Below are 22,985 nucleotides of genomic sequence, written 5' to 3' on the forward strand. Positions count from 1 at the left end.
GAGCCGAGTGGAAGGCTTAAACCAGAGGCTCAGACGATTCTGCGGAGATCTCGGGTGCAAATTTCTCGACCTCCGCTATCGGGTGGAGAAATGTAGGGTCCCCCTGAATAGGCCAGGCGTGCACTACACGCCGGAAGCGGCTACAAGGGTAGCGGAGTACGTGTGGAGTGCCCTCCCCAGGCCCGACAAGACGCCTCCTGAGACGCAGCAAGGTAGGAGTAGGCAAAATGCAACAGGGAATAACAATATTAATGTGCTAATAGTAAACTGCAGGAGCGTCTACAGAAAGGTCCCAGAACTGCTCTCATTAATAAACGGTCACAACGCTCATATAGTACTAGGGACAGAAAGTTGGCTGAAACCAGACGTAAATAGTAATGAAATCCTAAACTCAGATTGGAATGTATACCGCAGAGACAGGCTGGACAGTGAAGGGGGAGGCGTGTTTACAGCGATAAGAAGTGCAATAGTATAGAAGGAAATTGACGGAGATCCGAAATGTGAAATGATTTGGGTGAAGGTCACGGTTAAATCAGGCTCAGACATGGTAATTGGATGTCTCTATAGGCCCCCTGGCTCAGCAGCTGTTGTGGCTGAGCACCTGAAGGATAATTTGGAAAATATTTCGAGTATATTTCCCCACCATGTTATAGTTCTGGGTGGAGATTTTAATTTGCCGGATATAGACGGGTGGCAGGGACAAAGAATCCAGTGAAAATTTTTTAAGTGCTTTATCTGAAAACTACCTTGAGCAGTTAAACAGAGAACCGACTCGTGGCGATAACATATTAGACCTTCTGGTGACAAACAGACCCGAACTATGTGAAAAAGTTAACGCAGAACAGGGAATCAGCGATCATAAAGCGGTTACGGCATCGATGATTTCAGCCGTAAATAGAAATATTAAAAAGGGTAGGAAGATTTTTCTGTTTAGAAAAAGTGACAAAAAGCAGATTTCAGAGTACCTGTTGGCTCAACACAAAAGTTTTGTCTCAAGTACAGATAGTGTTGAGGATCAGTGGACAAAGTTCAAAACCGTCGTACATAATGCGTTAGATGAGTATGTGCCAAGCAAGATCGTAAGAGATGGAAAAGAGCCACCGTGGTTCAACAACCGAGTTAGAAAACTGCTGCTGAAGCAAAGGGAACTTCACAGCAAACATAAACATAGCCAAAGCCTTGCAGACAAACAAAAATTACGCGAAGCGAAATGTTGTGTGAGGAGGGCTATGCGAGAGGCGTTCAATGAATTCGAAAGTAAAGTTCTATGTACTGACTTGGCAGAAAATCCTAAGAAATTTTGGTCTTATGTCAAAGCGGTAGGTGGATCAAAACAAAATGTCCAGACACTCTGTGACCAAAATGGTACTGAAACAGAGGATGACAGACTAAAGGCCGAAATACTAAATGTCTTTTTCCAAAGTTGTTTCACAGAAGAAGATTGCACTGTAGTTCCTTCTCTAGATTGTCGCACAGATGACAAAATGGTAGATATCGAAATAGACGACAGAGGGATAGAGAAACAATTAAAATCGCTCAAAAGAGGAAAGGCCTCTGGACCTGATGGGATACTAGTTCAATTTTACACAGAGTGCGCGAAGAAACTTGCCCCCCTTCTTGCAGCGGTGTACCGTAGGTCTCTAGAAGAGCGTAGCGTTCCAAAGGATTGGAAAAGGGCACAGGTCATCCCCGTTTTCAAGAAGGGACGTCGAGCAGATGTGCAGGACTATAGACCTATATCTCTAACGTCGATCAGTTGTAGAGTTTTGGAACACGTATTGTGTTCGAGTATAATGACTTTTCTGGAGACTAGAAATCTACTCTGTAGGAATCAGCATGGGTTTCGAAAAAGACGCTCATGTGAAACCCAGCTCGCGCTATTCGTCCACGAGACTCAGAGGGCCATAGACACGAGTTCACAGGTAGATGCCGTGTTTCTTGACTTCCGCAAGGCGTTCGATACAGTTCCCCACAGTCGTTTAATGAACAAAGTAAGAGCATATGGACTATCAGACCAATTGTGTGATTGGATTGAGGATTTCCTAGATAACAGGACGCAGCATGTCATTCTCAATGGAGAGAAGTCTTCCGAAGTAAGAGTGATTTCAGGTGTGCCGCAGGGGAGTGTCATAGGACCGTTGCTATTCACAATATACATAAATGACCTTGTGGATGACATCGGAAGTTCACTGAGGCTTTTTGCAGATGATGCTGTGGTGTATCGAGAGGTTGTAACAATGGAAAATTGTACTGAAATGCAGGAGGATCTGCAGCGAATTGACGCATGGTGCAGGGAATGGCAATTGAATCTCAATGTAGACAAGTGTAATGTGCTGCGAATACACAGAAAGTTGGATCCTTTATCATTTAGCTACAAAATAGCAGGTCAGCAACTGGAAGCAGTTAATACCATAAATTATCTGGGAGTACGCATTAGGAGTGATTTAAAATGGAATGATCATATAATGTTGATCGTCGGTAAAGCAGATGCCAGACTGAGATTCATTGGAAGAATCCTAAGGAAATGCAATCCGAAAACAAAGGAAGTAGGTTACAGTACGCTTGTTCGCCCACTGCTTGAATACTGCTCAGCAGTGTGGGATCCGTACCAGATAGGGTTGATAGAAGATATAGAGAAGATCCAACGGAGAGCAGCGCGCTTCGTTACAGGATCATTTAGTAATCGCGAAAGCGTTACGGAGATGATAGATAAATTCCAGTGGAAGACTCTGCAGGAGAGACGCTCAGTAGCTCGATACGGGCTTTTGTCAAAGTTTCGAGAACATACCTTCACCGAAGAGTCAAGCAGTATATTGCTCCCTCCTACGTATATCTCGCGAAGAGACCATGAGGGTAAAATCAGAGAGATTAGAGCCCACACAGAGGCATACCGACAATCCTTCTTTCCACGAACAATACGAGACTGGAATAGAAGGGAGAACCGATAGAGGTACTCAAGGTACCCTCCGCCACACACCGTCAGGTGGCTTGCGGAGTATGGATGTAGATGTAGATGTAGATGTAGAACGGTGTTACAGTAACCAACTAAAAATGCGAAGAAAAAATGTGCTAACAATTTGTCTGCGCCGACAGCCTGTGGTAATACTGAAACCGAAAAATGTGCTAACAATTTGTCTGCGCCGAAAGCCTGTGGTAATACTGAAACCGAAATAGGGCGTGGTGTTCTCGATGGTAATAAATATTAGTTTGAACTCTTACGGTACCAGCAAGGACTGACAGATAGAGGCTTCATAAAGCTTGATGCTACTACGCACGATTTTTTTTAATGTAGTGCGTGAAAAAAGTCCATTCCAACACTTGGTGGTGCGAATGATGTTAACAAGAACAAAGTAAAATAGTCACCTGAAACTTTGAAAGCAACTGTGAGGGAAATAAAAAATCCAACAATTGTCGTGACATGCATGCCTCACAGGAATCATCTAATACACTACGTGATCAAAAGTATCCGGAAACCTAGTTGAAAATGATTTACAAGTTCGTCGCGCCCTCCATCGGAAATGCTGGAATTCAGTATGGTGTTGATCCACCCTTAGCCTTGATTACAGCTTCCATTCTCGCAGGCATACGTTGAATCAGGTGCTAGAAGGTTTCTTGGGGAATGGCAGCCCATTCTTCACGGAGTGCTGCACTGAGGAGAGGTATCGATGTCGATCGGTGAGGCCTGGCACGAAGTCGGTGTTCCAAAACATCCCAAAGGTGTTCTATATGATTCAGATCAGGACTCTGTGCAGGCCAGTCCATTACAGGGATGTTATTATCGTGTAAGCACTCCGCCACAGGTCGTGCATTATGAACAGGCGCTCGATCGTGTTGAAAGATGCAATCGCCATCCCCGAATTGCTCTTCAACAGTGGGAGCAAGAAAGTGCTTAAAACATCAATGTAGGCCTGTGTTGTGATAGTGGCACGCAAAACGACAAGGAGTACAAACCCCCTCCATGAAAAACACGACCACACCATAATACTACCGCCTCTGAATTTTATGCCAGCCGTTGTGGGCGAGCGGTACTAGGGCTTTTCAGTCCGGAACCGCGCTGCTGCTGCGGTCGCAGGTTCGAATCCTGCCTGGGGCATGGATGTGTGTGATGTCCTTAGGCTAGTTAGGTTTAAGTAGTTCTAAGTCTAGGGGACTGATGACCTCGTATGTTAAGTCCCATAGTGCTCAGAATCATTTGAACAATCTGAACCTCAGAATTTTACCGTTGGCACTACACACGCTGACAGATGACGTTCACCGAGCATTCGCCATACCCACACTCTGCCATCGGATCGCCACATTGTGTACCGTGATTCGTTACTCCACACAACATTTTTCCACTATACTTACGCTGCTTACAACAAGCGAGGCATCGTTTGGCATTTACCGGTGTGATGTGTGGCTTATGTGCAACCACTCGACCAGGTTTTCTCACTTCCCGCCTGTCATAGTACTTGCAGTGGATCCTGATGCAGTTTGGAATTCCTGTGTGATGATCTGGATAGATGTCTTCCTATTACACATTACAAGACTCTTCAACTGTCGGCGGTCTCTGTCAGTCAAAATACAAGGTCGGCCTGTACGCTTTTGTGCTGTACGTGTCCTTTCACGTTTCCACTTCACTATTACATCGGAAACAATGGACCTAGGGATGTTTAGGAGAGTGGAAATCTCGCGTACAAAAGTATGACACTAGTGACACCCAATCACCTGACCACGTTCGAAGTCCGTGAGTTCCGCGGAGCGTCCCATTCTGCTCTCTCACGATGCTTAGTGACTATTGAGGTCGCTGATGTGGAATACCTGGCAGTGAGTGACAGCCAATGCACGTAATATGAAAAAGGTATTTTTGGGAGTGTCCGGATACTTTTGATCACATTGTGTATATTCGTCTTGTGTAAAAGACATTCAAAAGGCAGGGTAGTATCTACAAAACGATCTGCTAATCGACTGCAAATACATATTTTCCTGTGTGTTTTATATCTCCTCTGTTTACTACTAGTGCCCACTGATTTCTTCCTCCTCCATTCCATGGAAAAGCGTGCATAAAATACCTTTTTGTTTCTATTACTCATGTTTATAGTTTATTTCATTCAATGATGAGGTATGTTGCATTCCTGATAAAATTTTAATTCTTTTCCAGGCGACCATTAATTCAGTAGAAACATATATTTTTACTAGAGTATTATGAGTCAATATTTGTATATTATCATTTCCATTAGGTAATGAATATAGAATTTAAATAAAAATAAGAAAATAGTTGTTACGAGATTCGAACCACAGACTTCTCCGTCACCAAACTATGACCGTGACCAGTCAGCTATCGGCAATTATGTTAACAAGCAGAATATGTTTTATACTTACCAGAGCTCGAAAATCCCACTGCTTTAGGAAAATTGATGTGAGGATATTGTCTTTCAAATCCTTTAAACTGGGTAAAAGCTCATATTTACGTCCTCAGAGGCGAAATTATGTAGTCTGCTGTTTGACCAACGTGCAGACACAGAGTGCACAGCAAATCGAAAAAAACGTAACTACACTTCATTCTTCCTCACAAGTCTTGTAAACAATATTCCAACACCGAAAAGCACTGCGAACATACGAATCGAAAGATACCCGCGGACGAAATATATGGTCACAGCTGATGAGTCAGTCACGTGCGACACTACCCATTGCACCCTCCCCCCCTTCTCCCTTTGGCTCTCTCTCCTCTCTCTCTCTCTCTAGAGGAACCCTTCGCATCCGTAATCCTGCTACCCCATTTCTAGGTACAATGAGATTCTTTGATACATTACAAGCGCGGTGGTGTTCTATCAGCCATCATTATGCGGACAGCTTTACTCCAGAGTATATGTAAAGCAGTACACATCTGACGACGAACGTTTCGCCCTCCAAGTTTGTTACAGAAAGAGCTAAAGAAAAGTAGTAATTGTTTATGTAGTTTAATGTTCACTTCGTCAATGTGTGGTACAGTGTGTCATATCTCTTCCCATATCGAGACCCGAAGGTGTGAACTATTCTACTTCTAACGTTAAAATAAGTGATACAGGCTAAAATAAAGTGCTGAAGATACTTCCGTGTCGATTGACAGGTGTCGTGGGAGTCGGCGACGTTGGGGTTCTGGTACACCGAGCTGCTAGAGAGGGACGCCCAGTTCCGACGCTGGTGTACCCACGGCAGGCCCAACGTCTTCTGGATGACAGGATTCTTCAACCCACAGGGATTTCTAACCGCCATGCGCCAGGTAAGTTCATATCGTCTGAGACATAGTTTCCAATTGCTGGAAGTTTGAAGCATTCCAGGGTATCAGGAAAGTAGTGAGGGGATACTCCGACTCACGCAGTAGATCACTGTGCTCAGAGCTGCAATAACGAGAAGGCAAAATCATTTCTAGTTTAGCGGCGATAAATTTCAAACCTGTTGAAATTCGTCGCGAGATCTGTGCTGTGTCGTTGTTGTGGTCTTCAGTCCTGAGACTGGTTCGATGCAGCTCTCCATGCTACTCTATCCTGTGCAAGCTTCTTCATCTCCCAGTACGTACTGCAGCCTACATCCTTCTGAATCTACTTAGTGTATTCATCTCTTGGTCTCCCTCTTCGATTTTTACCCTCCACGCTGCCCTCCAATACTAAATTGGAGATCCCTTGATGCCTCAGAACATGTCCTACCAACTGATCCCTTCTTCTAGTCAAGTTGTGCCACAAACTCCTCTTCTCCCCAATCCTATTCAATACCTCCTCATTAGTTGTGTGATCTACCCATCTAATCTTCAGCATTCTTCTGTAGCACCACATTTCGAAAGCTTCTATTCTATTGTCCAAACTATTTATCGTCCATGTTTCACTTCCATACATTGCTACACTCCATGCAAATACTTTCAGAAACGACTTTCTGACACTTAAATCTATACTCGATGTTAACAAATTTCTCTTCTTCAGAAACGCTTTCCTTACCATTGCCAGTCTACATTTTATATCCTCTCTACGTCGACCATCATCAGTTATTTTGCTCCCCAAATAGCAAAACTCCTTTACTACTTTAAGTGTCCCATATCCTAATCTAATTCCCTCAGCATCACCCGACTTAATTCGACTACATTCCGTTATCCTCGTTTTGCTTTTGTTGATGTTCATCTTATATCCTCCCTTCAAGACACTGCCCATTCCGTTCAACTGCTCTTTCAAGTCCTTTGCTGTCTCTGACAGAATTACAATGTCATCGGTGAACCTTAAAGTTTTTATTCCTTCTCCATGGATTTTAATACCTTCTCCGAATTTTTCTTTTGTTTCCCTTACTGCTTGCTCAATATACAGATTGAATAACATCGGGGAGAGGCTACAACCCTGTCTCACTCCCTCCCCAACCACTGCTTCCCTTTTCTTGTCCCTCGACTCTTATAATTGCCATCTGGCTTCTGTACAAATTGTAAATAGCCTTTCGCTACCTTCAGAATTTGAAAGAGAGTATTCCAGACAACATTGTCAAAAAGCTTTCTCCGAGTCTACGAATGCTATAAACGTAGGTTTGCCTTTTCTTAATCTATTTTCTAAGATAAGTCGTAGGGTCAGTATTGCCTCACGTGTTCCAACATTTCTACGGAATCCAAACTGATCTTCCCAGAGGTCGGCTTCTACCAGTTTTTCCATTTGTGCTGTACACCGACCGAATGTGATGACCGGTGGTGACACGCACGTGTTGTCGTTCATGAGTAGAAGAATGAGTTTTCACGATGATGAGACAAGTGAACGTCAGGTCGCAGTTGCGACACTTCAAGTGGATCGCTTGCCCTACAGCCTAAACTTGGCTCCGAGCGATTTCCACCTCTTCGTGCATATTAAAAAGCGATCTGCTCCCAACATTTTGTCACCGAACAACAACTTCCTAGATTCTATCACCTTTTCGGCTGCAATACCAAACGCCAAAATTTTTTACAGTGCGAACTGAGCAACTTGCTGATGTAGTTTCAAAATTTTTCTAGTAAACCTTCTTCAGTATTCCAGTATTTTATTCACAGTTTAACGGAGATTACTCTCGGAATAGCACTTTTCTGGACGTAATTTAAATTTTCTTAAATTCAGAAGCAGTTATTAAATCATTATGCCTACATCTAGTTTAAAGTGCCTCAAGTAATTAATTTTTTCAGACCAAAATACATTTTCATAAAAAGTAAATAAACGTTCACGGAACATCGCCGTTGATACATGTTTTGGTAACAACCAATACTAATACAGTAGAGTGTCGATTATCCCAACGGCCTTGCCTCACTGCTAACACCGGTTCCCGTCAGATCACCGAAGTTAAGCGCTGTCACGCTTGGCTACCACTTGGATGGGTGACCGTCCGTATTTGCCGAATGCTGTTGGCAAGCGGGGTGCACTCAGTCCTTGTGAGGCTAACTGAGAAGCTACTGAATGAAAAGTAGCAGCTGCGGTCACGAAAACTGACAACGGCCGGGAGAGCTTTGTGCTGGCCACATACCCCTCCAAATCCGCATCCAGTGACGCCTATGAGCTGAGGATGACACAGCGCTCGGTCGGTACCGTTGGGCCTTCGGAGGCCTGTTCAAACGGAGGAAAGCGTCCATTATGCGAACTAATTGGGATACGTGAACGTTTAGAAAAATCAGTTTATTCGGATAATCGAACTATTTAATCTTATTTACCAATTTAACGATAAAAACTATATATATTAATAAGTAATATGAAAATCTTTTCATTGCAAAGGCAAGTGCAGTAGGAGAGTATGTAATACAATCTAGTAAAGAAAAAAATGTGTGATACATTGCATGTACAGTACATATGTCTAGAATTAACGCTTAAAAATCCCTAAGTATGGTGTGTCTAAGCAAGTCTGTCCGCTTACGAGCTGCTACGTCATGCACTTTTTCAGGACAGATATCTAATACTGGCCGCTTGCAATTGAGCTTTAAACCATCGCAAGGTTGTATCAAAACATGTAAAGGCTTCAGAATCAGCCGGTATATTCTCATCTTCATTTTCTGCACCACTGGTTGATGAGATACTGACGATGACAGCTTCGTCAGTGACGAGGTTTACAGTTTCGCTGTTCTTCGTGATTTGGTACCCTGTGTCTGCATCGTCGACGCTCATCTATTCTTGGACGTCTTTTTCATCACATCATGGCAGTTGATTTGGTTTTACCACACTGAGCATTTCAGATATATTACTCTGTTCGGCATTTGAAATTAAGCTTTGAGAACTTTATGCCATAACCCTATCACTTTTATGAAGGTGTCCTTTTCGTCTAAGCTAAGATATCACATGATGGGTGAGTTGGTGCGCTGGCACGGAGCAATGATGTTTTCTCTGTTTTGCCGTTCTTTAACTCTTGAACTTTTGTCAAGGGTACAAAAACTTCCATAAAACATTCAGTGAAAATCATACTATCCATCCAGGCGCTCTTCTGTGAGGTGTAAACAATACGCATCGCCGGCACATTAACGTATTTGAAACAACGCAGTTTCTTACTTTTACCCATGACAAGCATAGGCAATCGCTGGCGTATTCTAACGTTAGCACAAGCTACAGCAGTAACACGATCCTTGCTGATTTCAGGGCCAGATGCTGCTAATTCATCAGGTGAAGCAAGAGTTTTTCTTGGCAAAGTTTTCCGATTGAATCCAGTTTCGTCAGCATTGTAAAAGTTTTCGAAAGCATAATCTTTTTCCCTCAATACATCCCTTACCTTGATTTAGAAAGAATCAGCTGCTGAATAATCAGCAGACAGTTTTTCTCCTTGTATTTTAAGCTCTCGAATGCTGTGTTAACCAGCACATGCTTGCTTCAAAATCTGACCTTCCTCCAAGATTCTCACATAAAATCGAACCAGAGATAGGTTCACGCCGTGATCTTTTTTGTGTAATCCACTTGTAAACATCATCTAGATTCGTGTTCGTGGTGAGCTTCATAGTTTTTCATCTTGTCGATCCATCGGTAGAATCAAGATTAGATTTGAAATTGGTGATGCCTCTTTTTTTCTTTTTTTACGATAATAGTCGATTACCAACCTTGTGCACATTAGATAACTTGGTTGCAGATTCCCCTTCTTTCAACCTTTTTTAATCTAGTATCTATCTCTCATAGAAAAGGCAACACATTTACGTTTAGGCATTTTACATCGCATGTTTACTTTATCTGCCAAAGGTGACACAAGTGGTCGTAACAGGGCGCAAACGGTCACTATTGTCGGCAATTCGGCATCGCTACGGAGGAGGAACACTTTGACTAAATGGTCTTTCTGCTGGCCAACGTTCGGATAATCGACGCTCTTTTGTACCTGACTGATAACAACCAACCTGAAAAATCGTGAGTCTGTATCCTGTGGCTAATTCGTACTCACTTGAATGAGCCTTGTCAAATCAAACACCTTTCAGCCGTCTGGTTTCCAAACTTATTTTATTTGGCTACCAGTTTCGGCGATTTACTGCGTTATCTTCAGGCCGACAATCATTGGTCGGCAGATGATGGTTGAAGTGATTGCTATAGCACCCAGAAACCTATTAATACCTATATTGCTGGTCTCTGTTTTGACCAGAGCCGAGGTGGAATTATCCTACACGTCGGTCAGGGGCTGAAGATAGCCCAGTAAATCGCCGAAATTGGTAGATAAACAAAGTAAGTTTGGAAACTAGACGGCTGAAAGGTGTTTGATTTGACATCCTGTATCGAACAGTCGAGTCCCGCAACCATCTCTGAAAAGATGGACAAACAGAGACTGAATTAGCCTTATTACTATTTGAAATTCAGAAGGCACCTACCTCGGAATGGAAACATCTTTTAATACCTGACGTCACTTTTGTCCCACGGCCAGTGTTCAAGGGGAGAGGTACATGGGTCTGAAAATTCATTGTTAGTAGTACTCAAGAATCTGACGTCTCAATAAAACAAGACTGCAGTTTCAAGTTGAACTTTCTGTGGCAACACAATACTTAAAACATTCCTTCCTATTTACACATATACTGCACGTGCTGATGATATATAAGTTAATGGGCTTTGCAACTGAAACGCTTTTGCTTCTTGGGTAGGAAATTTTTTCATAACCACTAAGTGTAAAAAACGCAATCAAACTCTCTTTGCAAGACTGGGTACGTTCTTTTAATCGACAGCATCAGACAAGTTCATTGGCCACCAGTCTCCTAACCTTATCTCATTATATCCTTGTCTGTGGGGTTGGATAAAAAGAATACGGAAAAAATAAATTAAAGGCATGAATTAGCTATTCGTATTATGCATAGTGATACCCTCATGAAAGTACACCAAGAGATCCCCAGATGAGTTGCACATAAAGCTGTGAAGAGAACTTTAACTGTTTTTGAGTCAGTAGAAGATTTTTCAAAACTTCATTCAAACATTTAAAATTATTCGAGTGTATTTGGATAAATAAATTGCTTCAGTATTTTATGTAGAATTTCCAATGTATATGAGCCATCTTTTATGCATAACATTCGAACAGCTATAACCGTACGACCACTGAAAATTTCTCATCCTAACCACTCCTGAACGATCATTCCTTCCGAAACACCATGTATATTGCACTCTGCTTGTCTTTCGTCATGAAGAAGACAGTGCAAAAACATAATCATATAGATAAACTCTGTGTTGAGTAATACGTACCTAGGCGTTTCTTAAATCTTTTTCAGGAAGTGACGAGAGCCCATAAAGGGTGGGCCTTGGACTCAGTGGTTCTACAAAACCTTATTACGCGCCACAACAAGGAAGACCTCAACGACGCCCCGCCAGAAGGAGTGTATGTCCACGGCCTCTTCCTTGAAGGAGCAAGTTTAGACAGGCGCTGTGGAAAACTAATCGAAAGCAAACCTAAGGTTCTCTACGAGCAAATGCCTGTCATATACATATATGCTATCAACACTACAGCGGGCAAAGATCCGAAACTGTATGAGTGCCCAATATACCGGAAGCCGCAGCGTACTGACCAGAAGTACGTGGGATCGATAGATTTTGAAACTGACAACAATCCTAGGCACTGGACCCTGCGAGGTGTGGCGCTTCTTTGTGACATTAAATAATTATTTTTGTGCAGTATGTCTTTACTAAGAAATAAATCACTCTCGGCTCTCAAAAGATTTGTTTTTCTTATTTACAAGTAAATACTTTTCTCACTACATGATGTAACACTGCCATGTAAATGAGTACAAGGTCACAGCAACTAGTTTTCAAGTTTTTTGCAGGAAAATGTATAAACTCACATTGACACAGCAAACCTTCATCCACGCTCTCCCATTTTGCGTACATGTCTTGTGCCTTTCATCGGCAAGGAATGATTTACGGAGATTGTGAATCTTTCGTTTGCTTCTGTAACTGGATGCTTTTCATGACGCCTCAACGTCGCCTTCACCTAAACGAAAACCAGTTGCGTGAGCAATCCATCGACGAATCATGTAAACTCTGTTCTTTGTTTGTATATTGAAAAGTAAGTGTATTGTGTTTCTGAGGTGTGGATGGGAAAATTGTTTAAATACAGCCATGTGTATCACGACAACAGTCTTTCATACAGCGGACGGATTGGATTCGTTACTAGCTCATCCCATAGTCAGTAAGCTGGCGCTCTACCCATTACGCTGCATGAGCAGACCAACGTAAAGCAGTAAAAGTATCAAATTTAAAATCTGGACAAATAATGTCTTAGTTTCCCATAATCAAATTGCAAATAAATACTCCTTGCGGTTCTAGGCGCTCCAGTCTGGAGTCGAGCGACCGCTACGGTCGCAGGTTCGAATCCTGCCTCGGGCATGGATGTGTGTGATGTCCTTACGTTAGTTAGGTTTAATTAGTTCTAAGTTCTAGGCGACTGATGACCTCAGAAGTTAAGTCGCATAGTGCTCAGAGCCATTTGAACTCCTTGAAAACCATTCTAATTGGAAAGTCAGAGGTACTCAGTCCCTTAGATACTTCACATACAGAAATCTGAAATTTCGCCAAACCATAGTATTCTATGAAACTTCCTGGCAGATTAAAACTGTGTGCCGGACCGAGACTCGAACTCGGGACCTTTGCCTTTCGCGGGCAAGTGCTCTACCATCTGAGCTACCCGAGCACTACTCACGACCCGTCCTCACAGCTTCAATTCTGCCAGTACCTCGTCTCCTACCTTCCAAACTTCACGGAAGCTCTTCTGCGAATCTCCCGGTCCCGAGTTCGAGTCTCGGTCCAGAACACAGTTTTAATCTTCCAGGAAGTTTCATATCAGCACACACTCCGCTGCAGAGTGAAAATCTCATTGTGGCATAGTATTCTATATTCAATTTTATAATTTTGTCTTTTTCTTTTCCAACAATTTTTAACACAGTTTCCACTGACACTGTTCCATGGCATCTGGCTACTTGCTTTTTTATTGATTTTTTGTTAAAAACTTTGCATCCATAAGTACAAACAACATAGACATTCATAATTAAGTATCGATATATGCAACTTATTTTTGACTGATATTCTTTTAAGAATTTTTTTCAGAAAAGGCCACGTATTTAAAATACGAAAATGGAGACAAAATATTAACCCGTAGGCCACAAACATATATGCCAGTTTTCAACATTCAACCACGATCGTCAGGAGTGATTTTTATGGTACTAGTCAAAACAGTTAGATTTAGAGGATGAGATTTAGGTTGGTTTCTTGCATAAAACATGCTGTTACATTAATTACTTGAAATAGAAAGAAATCAGGGTTTTCGCTACGTTTTCCCGCTGTTTATTTTGGTACCGAGCATTTTTAGCGTATCTGGCAAAGTCAATCAGTCCGTGTGCACGTGTGCCCCAACTTTACTCGGATAATTCGGGTCACGTCTCCTCGCAACACTTTTCCGGCTCCATCGTGGTTCGTTTGATATGGTACGCTGCAGATCGAATTTTAGCTGACAAACCTAAGCAACTATTGCAAGAAAAGACATCGGAATAGGACCACATATTGCTGCATTTTCCATTGACAAAGCAATGTGTGCCAAACTTAAACTGGATGTCAGGGTAAAATTTCGGCAAGTTATGAACACTAATCACCATTAATCAAAGAAAAAAAACAAGATGGTTTATTAACATATACTGAATCATAAGTATTGGCTGCTGAATGTACCCTCAAGTAGAAAAGAATAAATGCCACAGGTTCTACCGATTCCTCAGACATTTACACATGGAGATCTCCCATTTATAATTCCCACACTGCCAGAACTTTCAGCTGTTGGCTTATTAGGCCCACCTGGAGGAGCAGCAGCAATCGCCCAAACGGTGAAAATTGGGAAAAGCGCTTGAGAATAGCTTGATAAGGCTAAAAGGCAGAATAGGATCATGGAAACTGTGGCTATTAGAAAAGGACTACATTTAAAACTATACCGACATGGACTGGGATCGTTCATTAGTGAAAAAAATAACAGCTTCTAGCTATAACACCCATACAGGCAACTTACAAACACCGATCTGCTTAAGTTCGTCCAACAGTCTCGCATTCCAAGATTTTGTGATATTTATGTGAAATACGTTGCCTAACACAATGTCGAAATCGAAAGAATGTGGATTACAAATTTAAATGTTGTGGAAGGACCCAGAGCTCACTGGGTGGCACATATTAAAAAAAAAAAAAAAAAAAAAAAAGGAAAAGTCTCCAGTACTTCTTTGATTTCAAGACAGACATCCACATGAAGAACTGCATTAATACTGTAGCACCGCGGGGGCTGAGTGGGGCCGCTATGTTTTAGACGTGGTTGAGTGGTTTAGTGGCTGATTGTGGAGGCGTGGTACCAGCCAGGGGTGGCTAGGAAACATCCGCTGCAAGATACAACATACTTTATTTAGTCTTGAATTAGAGCGTCGAAGTGCTGCGATACCCCTGGATACGCCCTCTGCAGGCACGTGGTCCACCAGCGGTGATATTTTCTCTTCTTAGTTATTCTTCTTATCTCTTTCGTCCCACAGAACAGAATTCATTGACTCTGTTACAGTTTAAACCTACAACTGATTTCATCATCGTGCAGCGTTTATTAAATAATACCACAAGATGTTTTACCTCTTCCACACTTATTACCGCTTTTCCATCTATTTCCAAACAGTCAATTTTTCCCGTTCCAACGGCCAAGTACCCACATTTCTTCACGTTTATCTTCAGACCAGCCGTATTGCAGTCCAATAATTTGGGCTCTGCTAGTTTTAAATATGCATGAATGTGAGTAGAATTACCTCTAGCAAATGGTTCCTCCGAAACACAATATTCCGTAACATTCCAAATAGACAAAACAGTTTTAATAAAATGTTCTTTCCCGCCAACAGAATGGGAATCAACTGTGAGCAAAAATGTTTCTCCACGTCTTTTATACCCTACCCTGCCAACATTACACAGCTGCTGCTTCGCCGGAGCATCGGAATGGTGACGACGCTTCACAATCTGCATTTGACGACGGATGGGAGGTGCCGTTGTCGCGCTTGCCAGCGCACATACTCGGAGTTGCAGGACCATCCGCTGCGTGTGACCACCCATTGGGGGCCTCATTAGAAAGCGAATCGAGCCCACCTAGTATTACTTGTGGGCCGATTACGCGTTTTCAGGATGACGCAACCCCTTCAAGGCCGCGCGCAGGTTCAGACGTGCCAGACCGGTTAGGACACGTACCAGATAGTTGCGCAACAACAACGGAAATAAAATTAATTATTCTGCTGCTGTTATTGTGTTGGAGGAGCTTTGGTTTTATAAACCTAATTTGGAACAATTGATAGAGCAATTTAGAGAAGCATACAGAGAATTTGTATTTATGCCAAATGGTGTAAGATGTGCGCATCGCTACTACGATTTTAGGCAGGGTAGATACAGACCACTGTGGTACAACTATTAGAGCCTCAATAGTTATCACACAGTCCTTCTCAGACACACAGCCGTAGGCCATCCTAGAAAATGGCCTCACGTCCAGTGAGGTCTCCAAGTCAGGGTAGCAAAAAATATAGGCTTGTTCGCAAGTTGGACAAAGAAAGAGAGAGGTGGCAGTGCAAATGTCAGTATGATTATTGTTTACATTTTAGATGGCAGTCATTGGCTAGGCTCTATTACGTTTTGGACATTTCAGGATGGCGAACAACGTGCGTACCGCTTTCGGATACACAAGAAGAGACTATGAAATTGCTACCAGTAGTGTACAACAAACCCAAGGTGGCCAACATTATACAGCTGCTGCTTCGCCGGAGCATCGGAATGGTGATGACGCTTCACAATCTGCATTTGACGACGGATGGGAGGTGCCGTTGTCGCGCTTGCCAGCGCACATACTCGGCGTTGCAGGACCATCCGCTGCTTGTGACCACCCATAGGGGGCCTCAATAGAAAGCGAATCGAGCCCACCTAGTATTACTTGTGGGCCGATTACGCGTTTTCAGGATGACGCAACCTCTTCAAGGCCGCGCGCAGGTTCAGACGTGCCAGACCGGTTAGGACACGTACCAGATAGTTGTGCAACAACAAGCAGGGTAGGGTATAAAAGATGTGGAGAAACATTTTTGCTCACAGTTGATTCCCATTCTGTTGGCGGGAAAGAACATTTTATTAAAACTGTTTTGTCTATTTGGAACGTTACGGAATATCGTGTTTCGGAGGAACCATTTGCTAGAGGTAATTCTACTCACATTCATGCATATTTAAAACTAGCAGAGCCCAAATTATTGGCAGATGTTAGGTCCGGGCTCGAATTTATGTTTGGTAGTATTAATGGTGTTTTTGACTTGCAGAAATGTAGAAGTAGAAAAAATGCATTAATATATATTACGAAATCTGATCCCGAGCCTATATCTAACTGTAATGACTCCGCTTTGTCATTTAATGTTCGTCTTCGTCGATGGGCGGAACGTACGCAATATATTGATTATACCGATTCGTTACTTGTCAACAATTGGTCCCGTATTAGATTTATAGAGAAATACTTTGAATCATTTCAGACGAAGAAGTGCATTGTACACGCCCTTTCCGAGTGTCACCTAAAGTATAATGGTTGGGCGGGCCGCGTGGTCCGCTGGTACAATGAGGCCTTTCGGTCCAAGATGGTGCGTAAGAAACAATTGTACCTTTATGGAGACACAAATATAGGCAAATCCACACTTGTTGAAAAGATAGTATCGCGTAAGCAACATGTATATCTTCCCTTTTGTTCGGAATTTGGATTTGGCGGATATGATCCTCGTGTACATAATGTTATTGTATTCGAGGAATTCGATTGGCTTCGTTGGCGTCCATATGCGTCTGTTTTGAAACGTATTGTAGAAGGACGACCTGTCACGGTTAATGTTAAGAATAAACCGGGAATGGTTATAAAACATACCGGACTTGTCATATTTGTGTCTAATGACTTTAATATTGGTGATGAAACTTTGATATCTCGCCTTAAAGTTGTACATGCCGACTGCCATATAATTCATTGTTTAAATGTTAAGGAGGAAATGGCGTCGGACACGTCGGACGTGGAGGTCGAGCAAGAAGTTATATCCATTTCGTCGGAGGAAGACGATGACCCGGTTTCGCCGTGCACGACCGAGGCGTTGGATACGCCGTCGGAACATTCTGACTAGGCCATATTTCGGACGAATGTGCAAGTGGCGTACAGAATATACACAATCAGATGGTGTTCGTTTTGAATACGGAAAAATGGGAACTACTGAGAAATATGACGAAAATGCTCATAATTTTACTACTCTCAAGTACTATGACATTACTGATGAATTTAAGTTCTTTGCAAATAAATATGACTCTGTTATTATTAACAAGATTGTAACGTATGTTTATAGGATTAATGTTAGGGTAGAGCGATTAACACTTGATGACAGAGCTAACAAAAAAAATTTGAAGATCAGGGGGCATTGGAGAAACTACGTTTAGCATGTAGTAATAAGTTAGGTCCATTTAGTCTAAGGCCTGATAAATCAGCTGGTGTTCCGTGGAGGAAATATAGTAGACGTAATCGATTTAAATTTGTTACGTATTGCAAGCCAGAGACAAGTGCTGATGTAAGTAAAGTAAAGGGATTGCCTGATTTAGAAAATCTTTGTAAATGTAAGAATAAACTCTTCCAAGGTGTTAATCCTTTTTATATCGGTTTGGAAATAGCTGGTGATGAACCTGCAAAGAATGATGTTGTACAGAGTGAGGTTAAATATGTTGCATTTGTGGTTCGCAACAGAGTGTATATGACCTTCTGTAAAAGGAAAGGTACAGTTACTTTCTAAATAAAGTTTATTATTTGCAGCTAATGTCTGCATTGGAATTTTTTTATGGAAACTGGGACCATATCAGGAACTATCCAGACGACCTTCGCCTCGCCTTCCATGTTCCTACTAGGCAGCAACGAATCGACGATTTGGCATTAACATTTTACGGAAATAAAATTAATTATTCTGCTGCTGTTATTGTGTTGGAGGAGCTTTGGTTTTATAAACCTAATTTGGAACAATTGATAGAGCAATTTAGACTATGAAATTGCTACCAGTAGTGTACAACAAACCCAAGGTGGCCAACATTATAGAAGAAATACACTCGAAAACATAAAAAATAGTATGTGTAGCCACTATAGTTCCATCACTTAACCAACTGAGCTATATTGACTACACAGAGAAAATTTACTCATGAGGAGTAAATTGATCATCTCACTAACTCATATAACATTGAAAAAAAGAATAATTCTAATACTTTGATTATAATGAGAGAGAGGTATGAAATTATACACAAGCACGGTTTCAGATTATACACGGTGGTCCATTGATCGTGATTGGGCCAAATATCTCACGAAATAAGCATGAAACGAAAAAACTACAAAGAACGAAACTCGTCTAGCTTGAAGGGGGAAAGCAGATGGTGCTATGGTTGGCCCGCTAGATGGTGATTCCATAGGTCAAGCGGATATCAACAGCGTTTTTTTAAAAATAGGAGCCCACATTTTTATTACATATTCGTGTAGTATGTAAACAAATATGAATGTTTTAGTTGGAACACTTTTTAGGTTTGTGATAGATGGCTCTGTAATAGTCACAAATGTATAAGTATGTTGTATCAAGTAACATTCCGTCAGTGCGGACGGGATTTGCCTTGTGATACATTACCCGTGTTAAAATGGACCGTTTACCAATTGTGGAAAAAGTCGATATTGTGTTGCTGTATGGCTATTGTGATCAAAATGCCCGACGGGCGTGTGCTATGTATGCTGCTCGGTATCCTGGACAACATCATCCAAATGTCCGGACTGTTTGCCGGATAGTTACGTTATTTAAGGAAACAGGAAGTATTCAGCCACATGTGAAACGTCAACCACGACTTGCAACAAATGATGATGCCCAAGTAGACGTTTTAGCTGCTGTCGCAGCTAATCCGCACATCAGTAGCAGACAAATTGCGCGAGAATCGGGAATCTCAAAAACGTCGGTGTTGAGAATGCTACATCAACATTGATTGCACCCGTACCATATTTCTATGCACCAGGAATTGCATGGCGACGACTTTGAACGTCGTATACAGTTCTGCCACTGGGCACAAGAGAAATTACGGGACGATGACAGATTTTTTGCACGCGTTCTATTTAGCGATGAAGCGTCATTCACCAACAGCGGTAGCGTAAACCAGCATAATATGCACTATTGGACAATGCAAAATCCACGATGGCTGTGACAAGTGGAACATCAGCGACCTTGGTGGGTTAATGTATGGTGCGGCATTATTGGGGGAAGGATAATTGGCCCCCATTTTATCGATGGCAATCTAAATGGTGCAATGTATGCTGATTTCCTATGTGATGTTCTACCGATGTTACTACAAGATGTTTCACTGCATGACAAATGGCAATGTACTTCCAACATGATGGATGTCCGGCACATAGCTTGCCTACGGTTGAAGCGGTATTGAATAGCATATCTCATGACAGGTGGATTGGTCGTCGAAGCACCATACCGTGGCCCGCACGTTCACCAGATCTGACGTACCCAGATTTCTTTCTGTGGGGAAAGTTGGAGGATATTTGCTATCGTGATCCACCGACAACGCCTGACAACATGCGTCAGCGCATTGTCAACTCATGTGCGAACATTGTTGTGGTTTGGCAGGAGAGCCAACACCGGGTTACTAGAGGAAACCGAAAGGCACGCGTTTTAGCTCACGCAGGCTGGCGTGAGGTCTGGAACAGGACAAGGAAATTAGAATTTAGAAAAAACGGACGTAGCTGGTGGAATACTTAACTTTAATCCATTAATGGTGAGCATCGCTCTTGACGGTACATTATTCACAGTATCAATAGTAACTGGTAATGGCGCCTTGCTAGGTCGTAGCAAATGACATAGCTGAAGGCTATGCTAACTATCGTCTCGGCAAATGAGAGCGTATTTTGTCAGTGAACCATCGCTAGGAAAGTCGGTTGTACAACTGGGGCGAGTGCTAGGAAGTCTCTCTAAACCTGCCGTGTGGCGGCGCTCAGTCTGCAATCACTGATAGTGGCGACACGCGGGTCCGACGTATACTAACGGACCGTGGGCGATTTAAAGGCTACCACCTAGCAAGTGTGGTGTCTGGCGGTGACACCACAAACATTACGGAAGGTGAACTACTCACTGCTGAGAGGAATGTTGTTACACGTATTGCCATATGCATTGAGCATTTATTGCATTAATGTGGTATTTAGAGGTAATCACGCTGTAACAGCAAGCATCCTCAGAAATGATAAGTTCACAAAGTTACATGTATCACATTGGAACAACCGAAATAAAATGTTCAAATGTACATACGTTCTGTATTTTAATTTAAAAAGCCTACCTGTTACCAACTGTTCATCTAAAATTGTGAGCCATATATTTGCGACTATTACAGCGCCATCTATCACAAAGCTAAAAAAGTGGTCCAACTAAAACATCCATATTTATTTACATACTACACGAAAATGCAATAAAAAGTGGTGGTTCCTATTTAAAAAAACGCAGTTGATATCCGTTTGACCTATAGCAGCGCTATCTAGCACCATCTGGTTTCCCCCTTCAAGCTAGACAAGTTTCGTTCTTTGTAGTTTTTTTCGTTTGACGCTTATTTTGTGAGATATTTGCCCCAGTCACAACCAATGGACCACCCTGTATATAAATTATTTATTTAAAAATCATACCTGGGGTGTAGTATTTCAGGACTACCATGACAATCTGTATGTATTTTCTTCTTCTTCGCACCCGTAAAGTATTTACCAAATACAGCTTGTTGGCAAGCAATAAATTCAGCGCGTATCTCACTCAAGCCAATAGATGACTCACAGTACTCAGGTTTGATCTGTTTGTCTTTAGGTTTGGGCTTCATATGCTTAACATAGTCAACATGTGTACTATGCTCACGTTGGGAGTTTACATCATCATTGTATGCAGAGTCTATGCCAGGCAACCAGTGATTCTGTCTGTCCAGTGCAAGACGTCTGGCATAGTCCAGATTGTATAATTTCATTACTGAGGGATGTCACCCGATTTGGCACATAATGCAGTCATCATACACTGTTGTAATAGAAAGTGTCACACCAGTAAGGCGAATGTCTGGGGGGGGAATGAGTTGGATAATATTCCGTAGTCATCTGCTGATTGATGTAGCGCTCTGCACCAAATGTTTCATCCCAATTGAACTCGGAAATTGGCACTTTAACACATTTGGATACATTTTCAGTCTCCATTTTAGCATGATGCACTTCTACAGCAATGTTCACACGTTTCAATCCACTGGGAGTTAAATTGTATGTGGAGGTGAAAAGCATAGATGCACTCGATGCCTTCTTCTTATCTACAGTATCTGCATTCTGTGGGTGCACTATACAGGGATGTTCTGCTGGGATGGGTCATATGTTGACACCCAGTACTGTCCTCCATCTTGTTGTTGTTTAACACCACCAGCGACAGCATTCGATGCATCGGGGGCAGATTGTGTGTCCTCATCACATAAATCGATGAGTGGGATGGAGAGCAGCAGCTCCTTGTCCTGATCCAACAAGTGGGCTATGTGTGCTACAGGATCCAACATGGTCGCTACTGGTTCAGAGGTGCTGGAGGTTGTTTGTGTAGGTATCAACGAGATAGCAGGTGGGGTTGCTACAGGTCTGGACATGTCAGCAGAGCTAGGCATGTTGGCGCTCGACCCTGTTGAACAAAGATGAGGAAGCGTTAGATAAGGCCCAATAGGTGAAAACTTCGAATAATAATAATAGTAATAAGGCTAATGCGACAGAATAATGTGATATATGAAACTTACTTTTCCGTTTAATCTTGTTCTGCATGACTATCCTCTTCGGCTGACTGACTGAACAAGACTGAGGCCCTGGAGCTGCTAAGCTTCACCTACATCTCCTACAATCACGTCACCAGATGCTTCCATCCTACTGGTTAATGTCGAACTCGATTATGAGTTCCTATTGGCTCCTGGCATTTCCCCCCACCATCTTGGATTATGTCACAAAACGGACGACAGCGCCCTCTTGTGCAGGTACTGGGTACTAGACCCACGCCCTGTGGCGAATACACTGTTTACCGCCATCTTGAATAACGATACTTGCGTCATCACCAGACGTCACGGTAGCGCCCTGTGGCGGCGATGAAATGTACTAAGTCAGTTGGGCTCTGGACCTCGTGGTGAACACATTGGATGCCGCCATCTTTGATTACGTCACAGATAAGAGCGCCCTCTGGTGGTGGCGAGTGTACTAAGGCAGTTGGGCTCTGGACCTCATGGTAAACACACCTGCATGAAATTGTTTAAATAAAGACTTATCTCAAAGTCCTTTTTTCACATGAATCCTTAGGAGGAGGTGGCTGTTGGACGACTGAGGTTAGTACAAGTGTCCTTTCTGTCTCGCCATTTTCTTACCTTAGCAGCGAAACCCCAAGTGACCTATGTTTACTGCCAAAATTGAAACTTGGCGCCAGTTCATAGGAGGAAGTGGCGGTCGGGTGACTTAGGTTAGTGGAGGCAGCCGAAGTGAGCTACCTTCACGCGATT

At 42.5% G+C, this 22,985-nt stretch overlaps 1 protein-coding gene across 1 annotated transcript in view; it reads left to right on the forward strand.

Moving 5' to 3' along the window:
- Nucleotides 1–12,082, forward strand: part of LOC124556419 (dynein axonemal heavy chain 5) — an 876,134-nt gene extending 864,052 nt beyond the window's left edge. Inside the window, exons 74-75 of the mRNA XM_047130377.1 lie at nt 6,089–6,241; nt 11,657–12,082. Of these exons, the coding sequence (XP_046986333.1) occupies nt 6,089–6,241; nt 11,657–12,043 (540 nt within the window). The 3' untranslated portion in view covers nt 12,044–12,082. The remainder of the gene's footprint in view (nt 1–6,088; nt 6,242–11,656) is intronic.
- The last annotated feature ends 10,903 nt before the right edge of the window (nt 12,083–22,985 follow it).

Source organism: Schistocerca americana, chromosome X (genome assembly GCF_021461395.2).
Source record: "Schistocerca americana isolate TAMUIC-IGC-003095 chromosome X, iqSchAmer2.1, whole genome shotgun sequence".
Taxonomy (NCBI): Eukaryota; Metazoa; Arthropoda; class Insecta; order Orthoptera; family Acrididae; genus Schistocerca; species Schistocerca americana.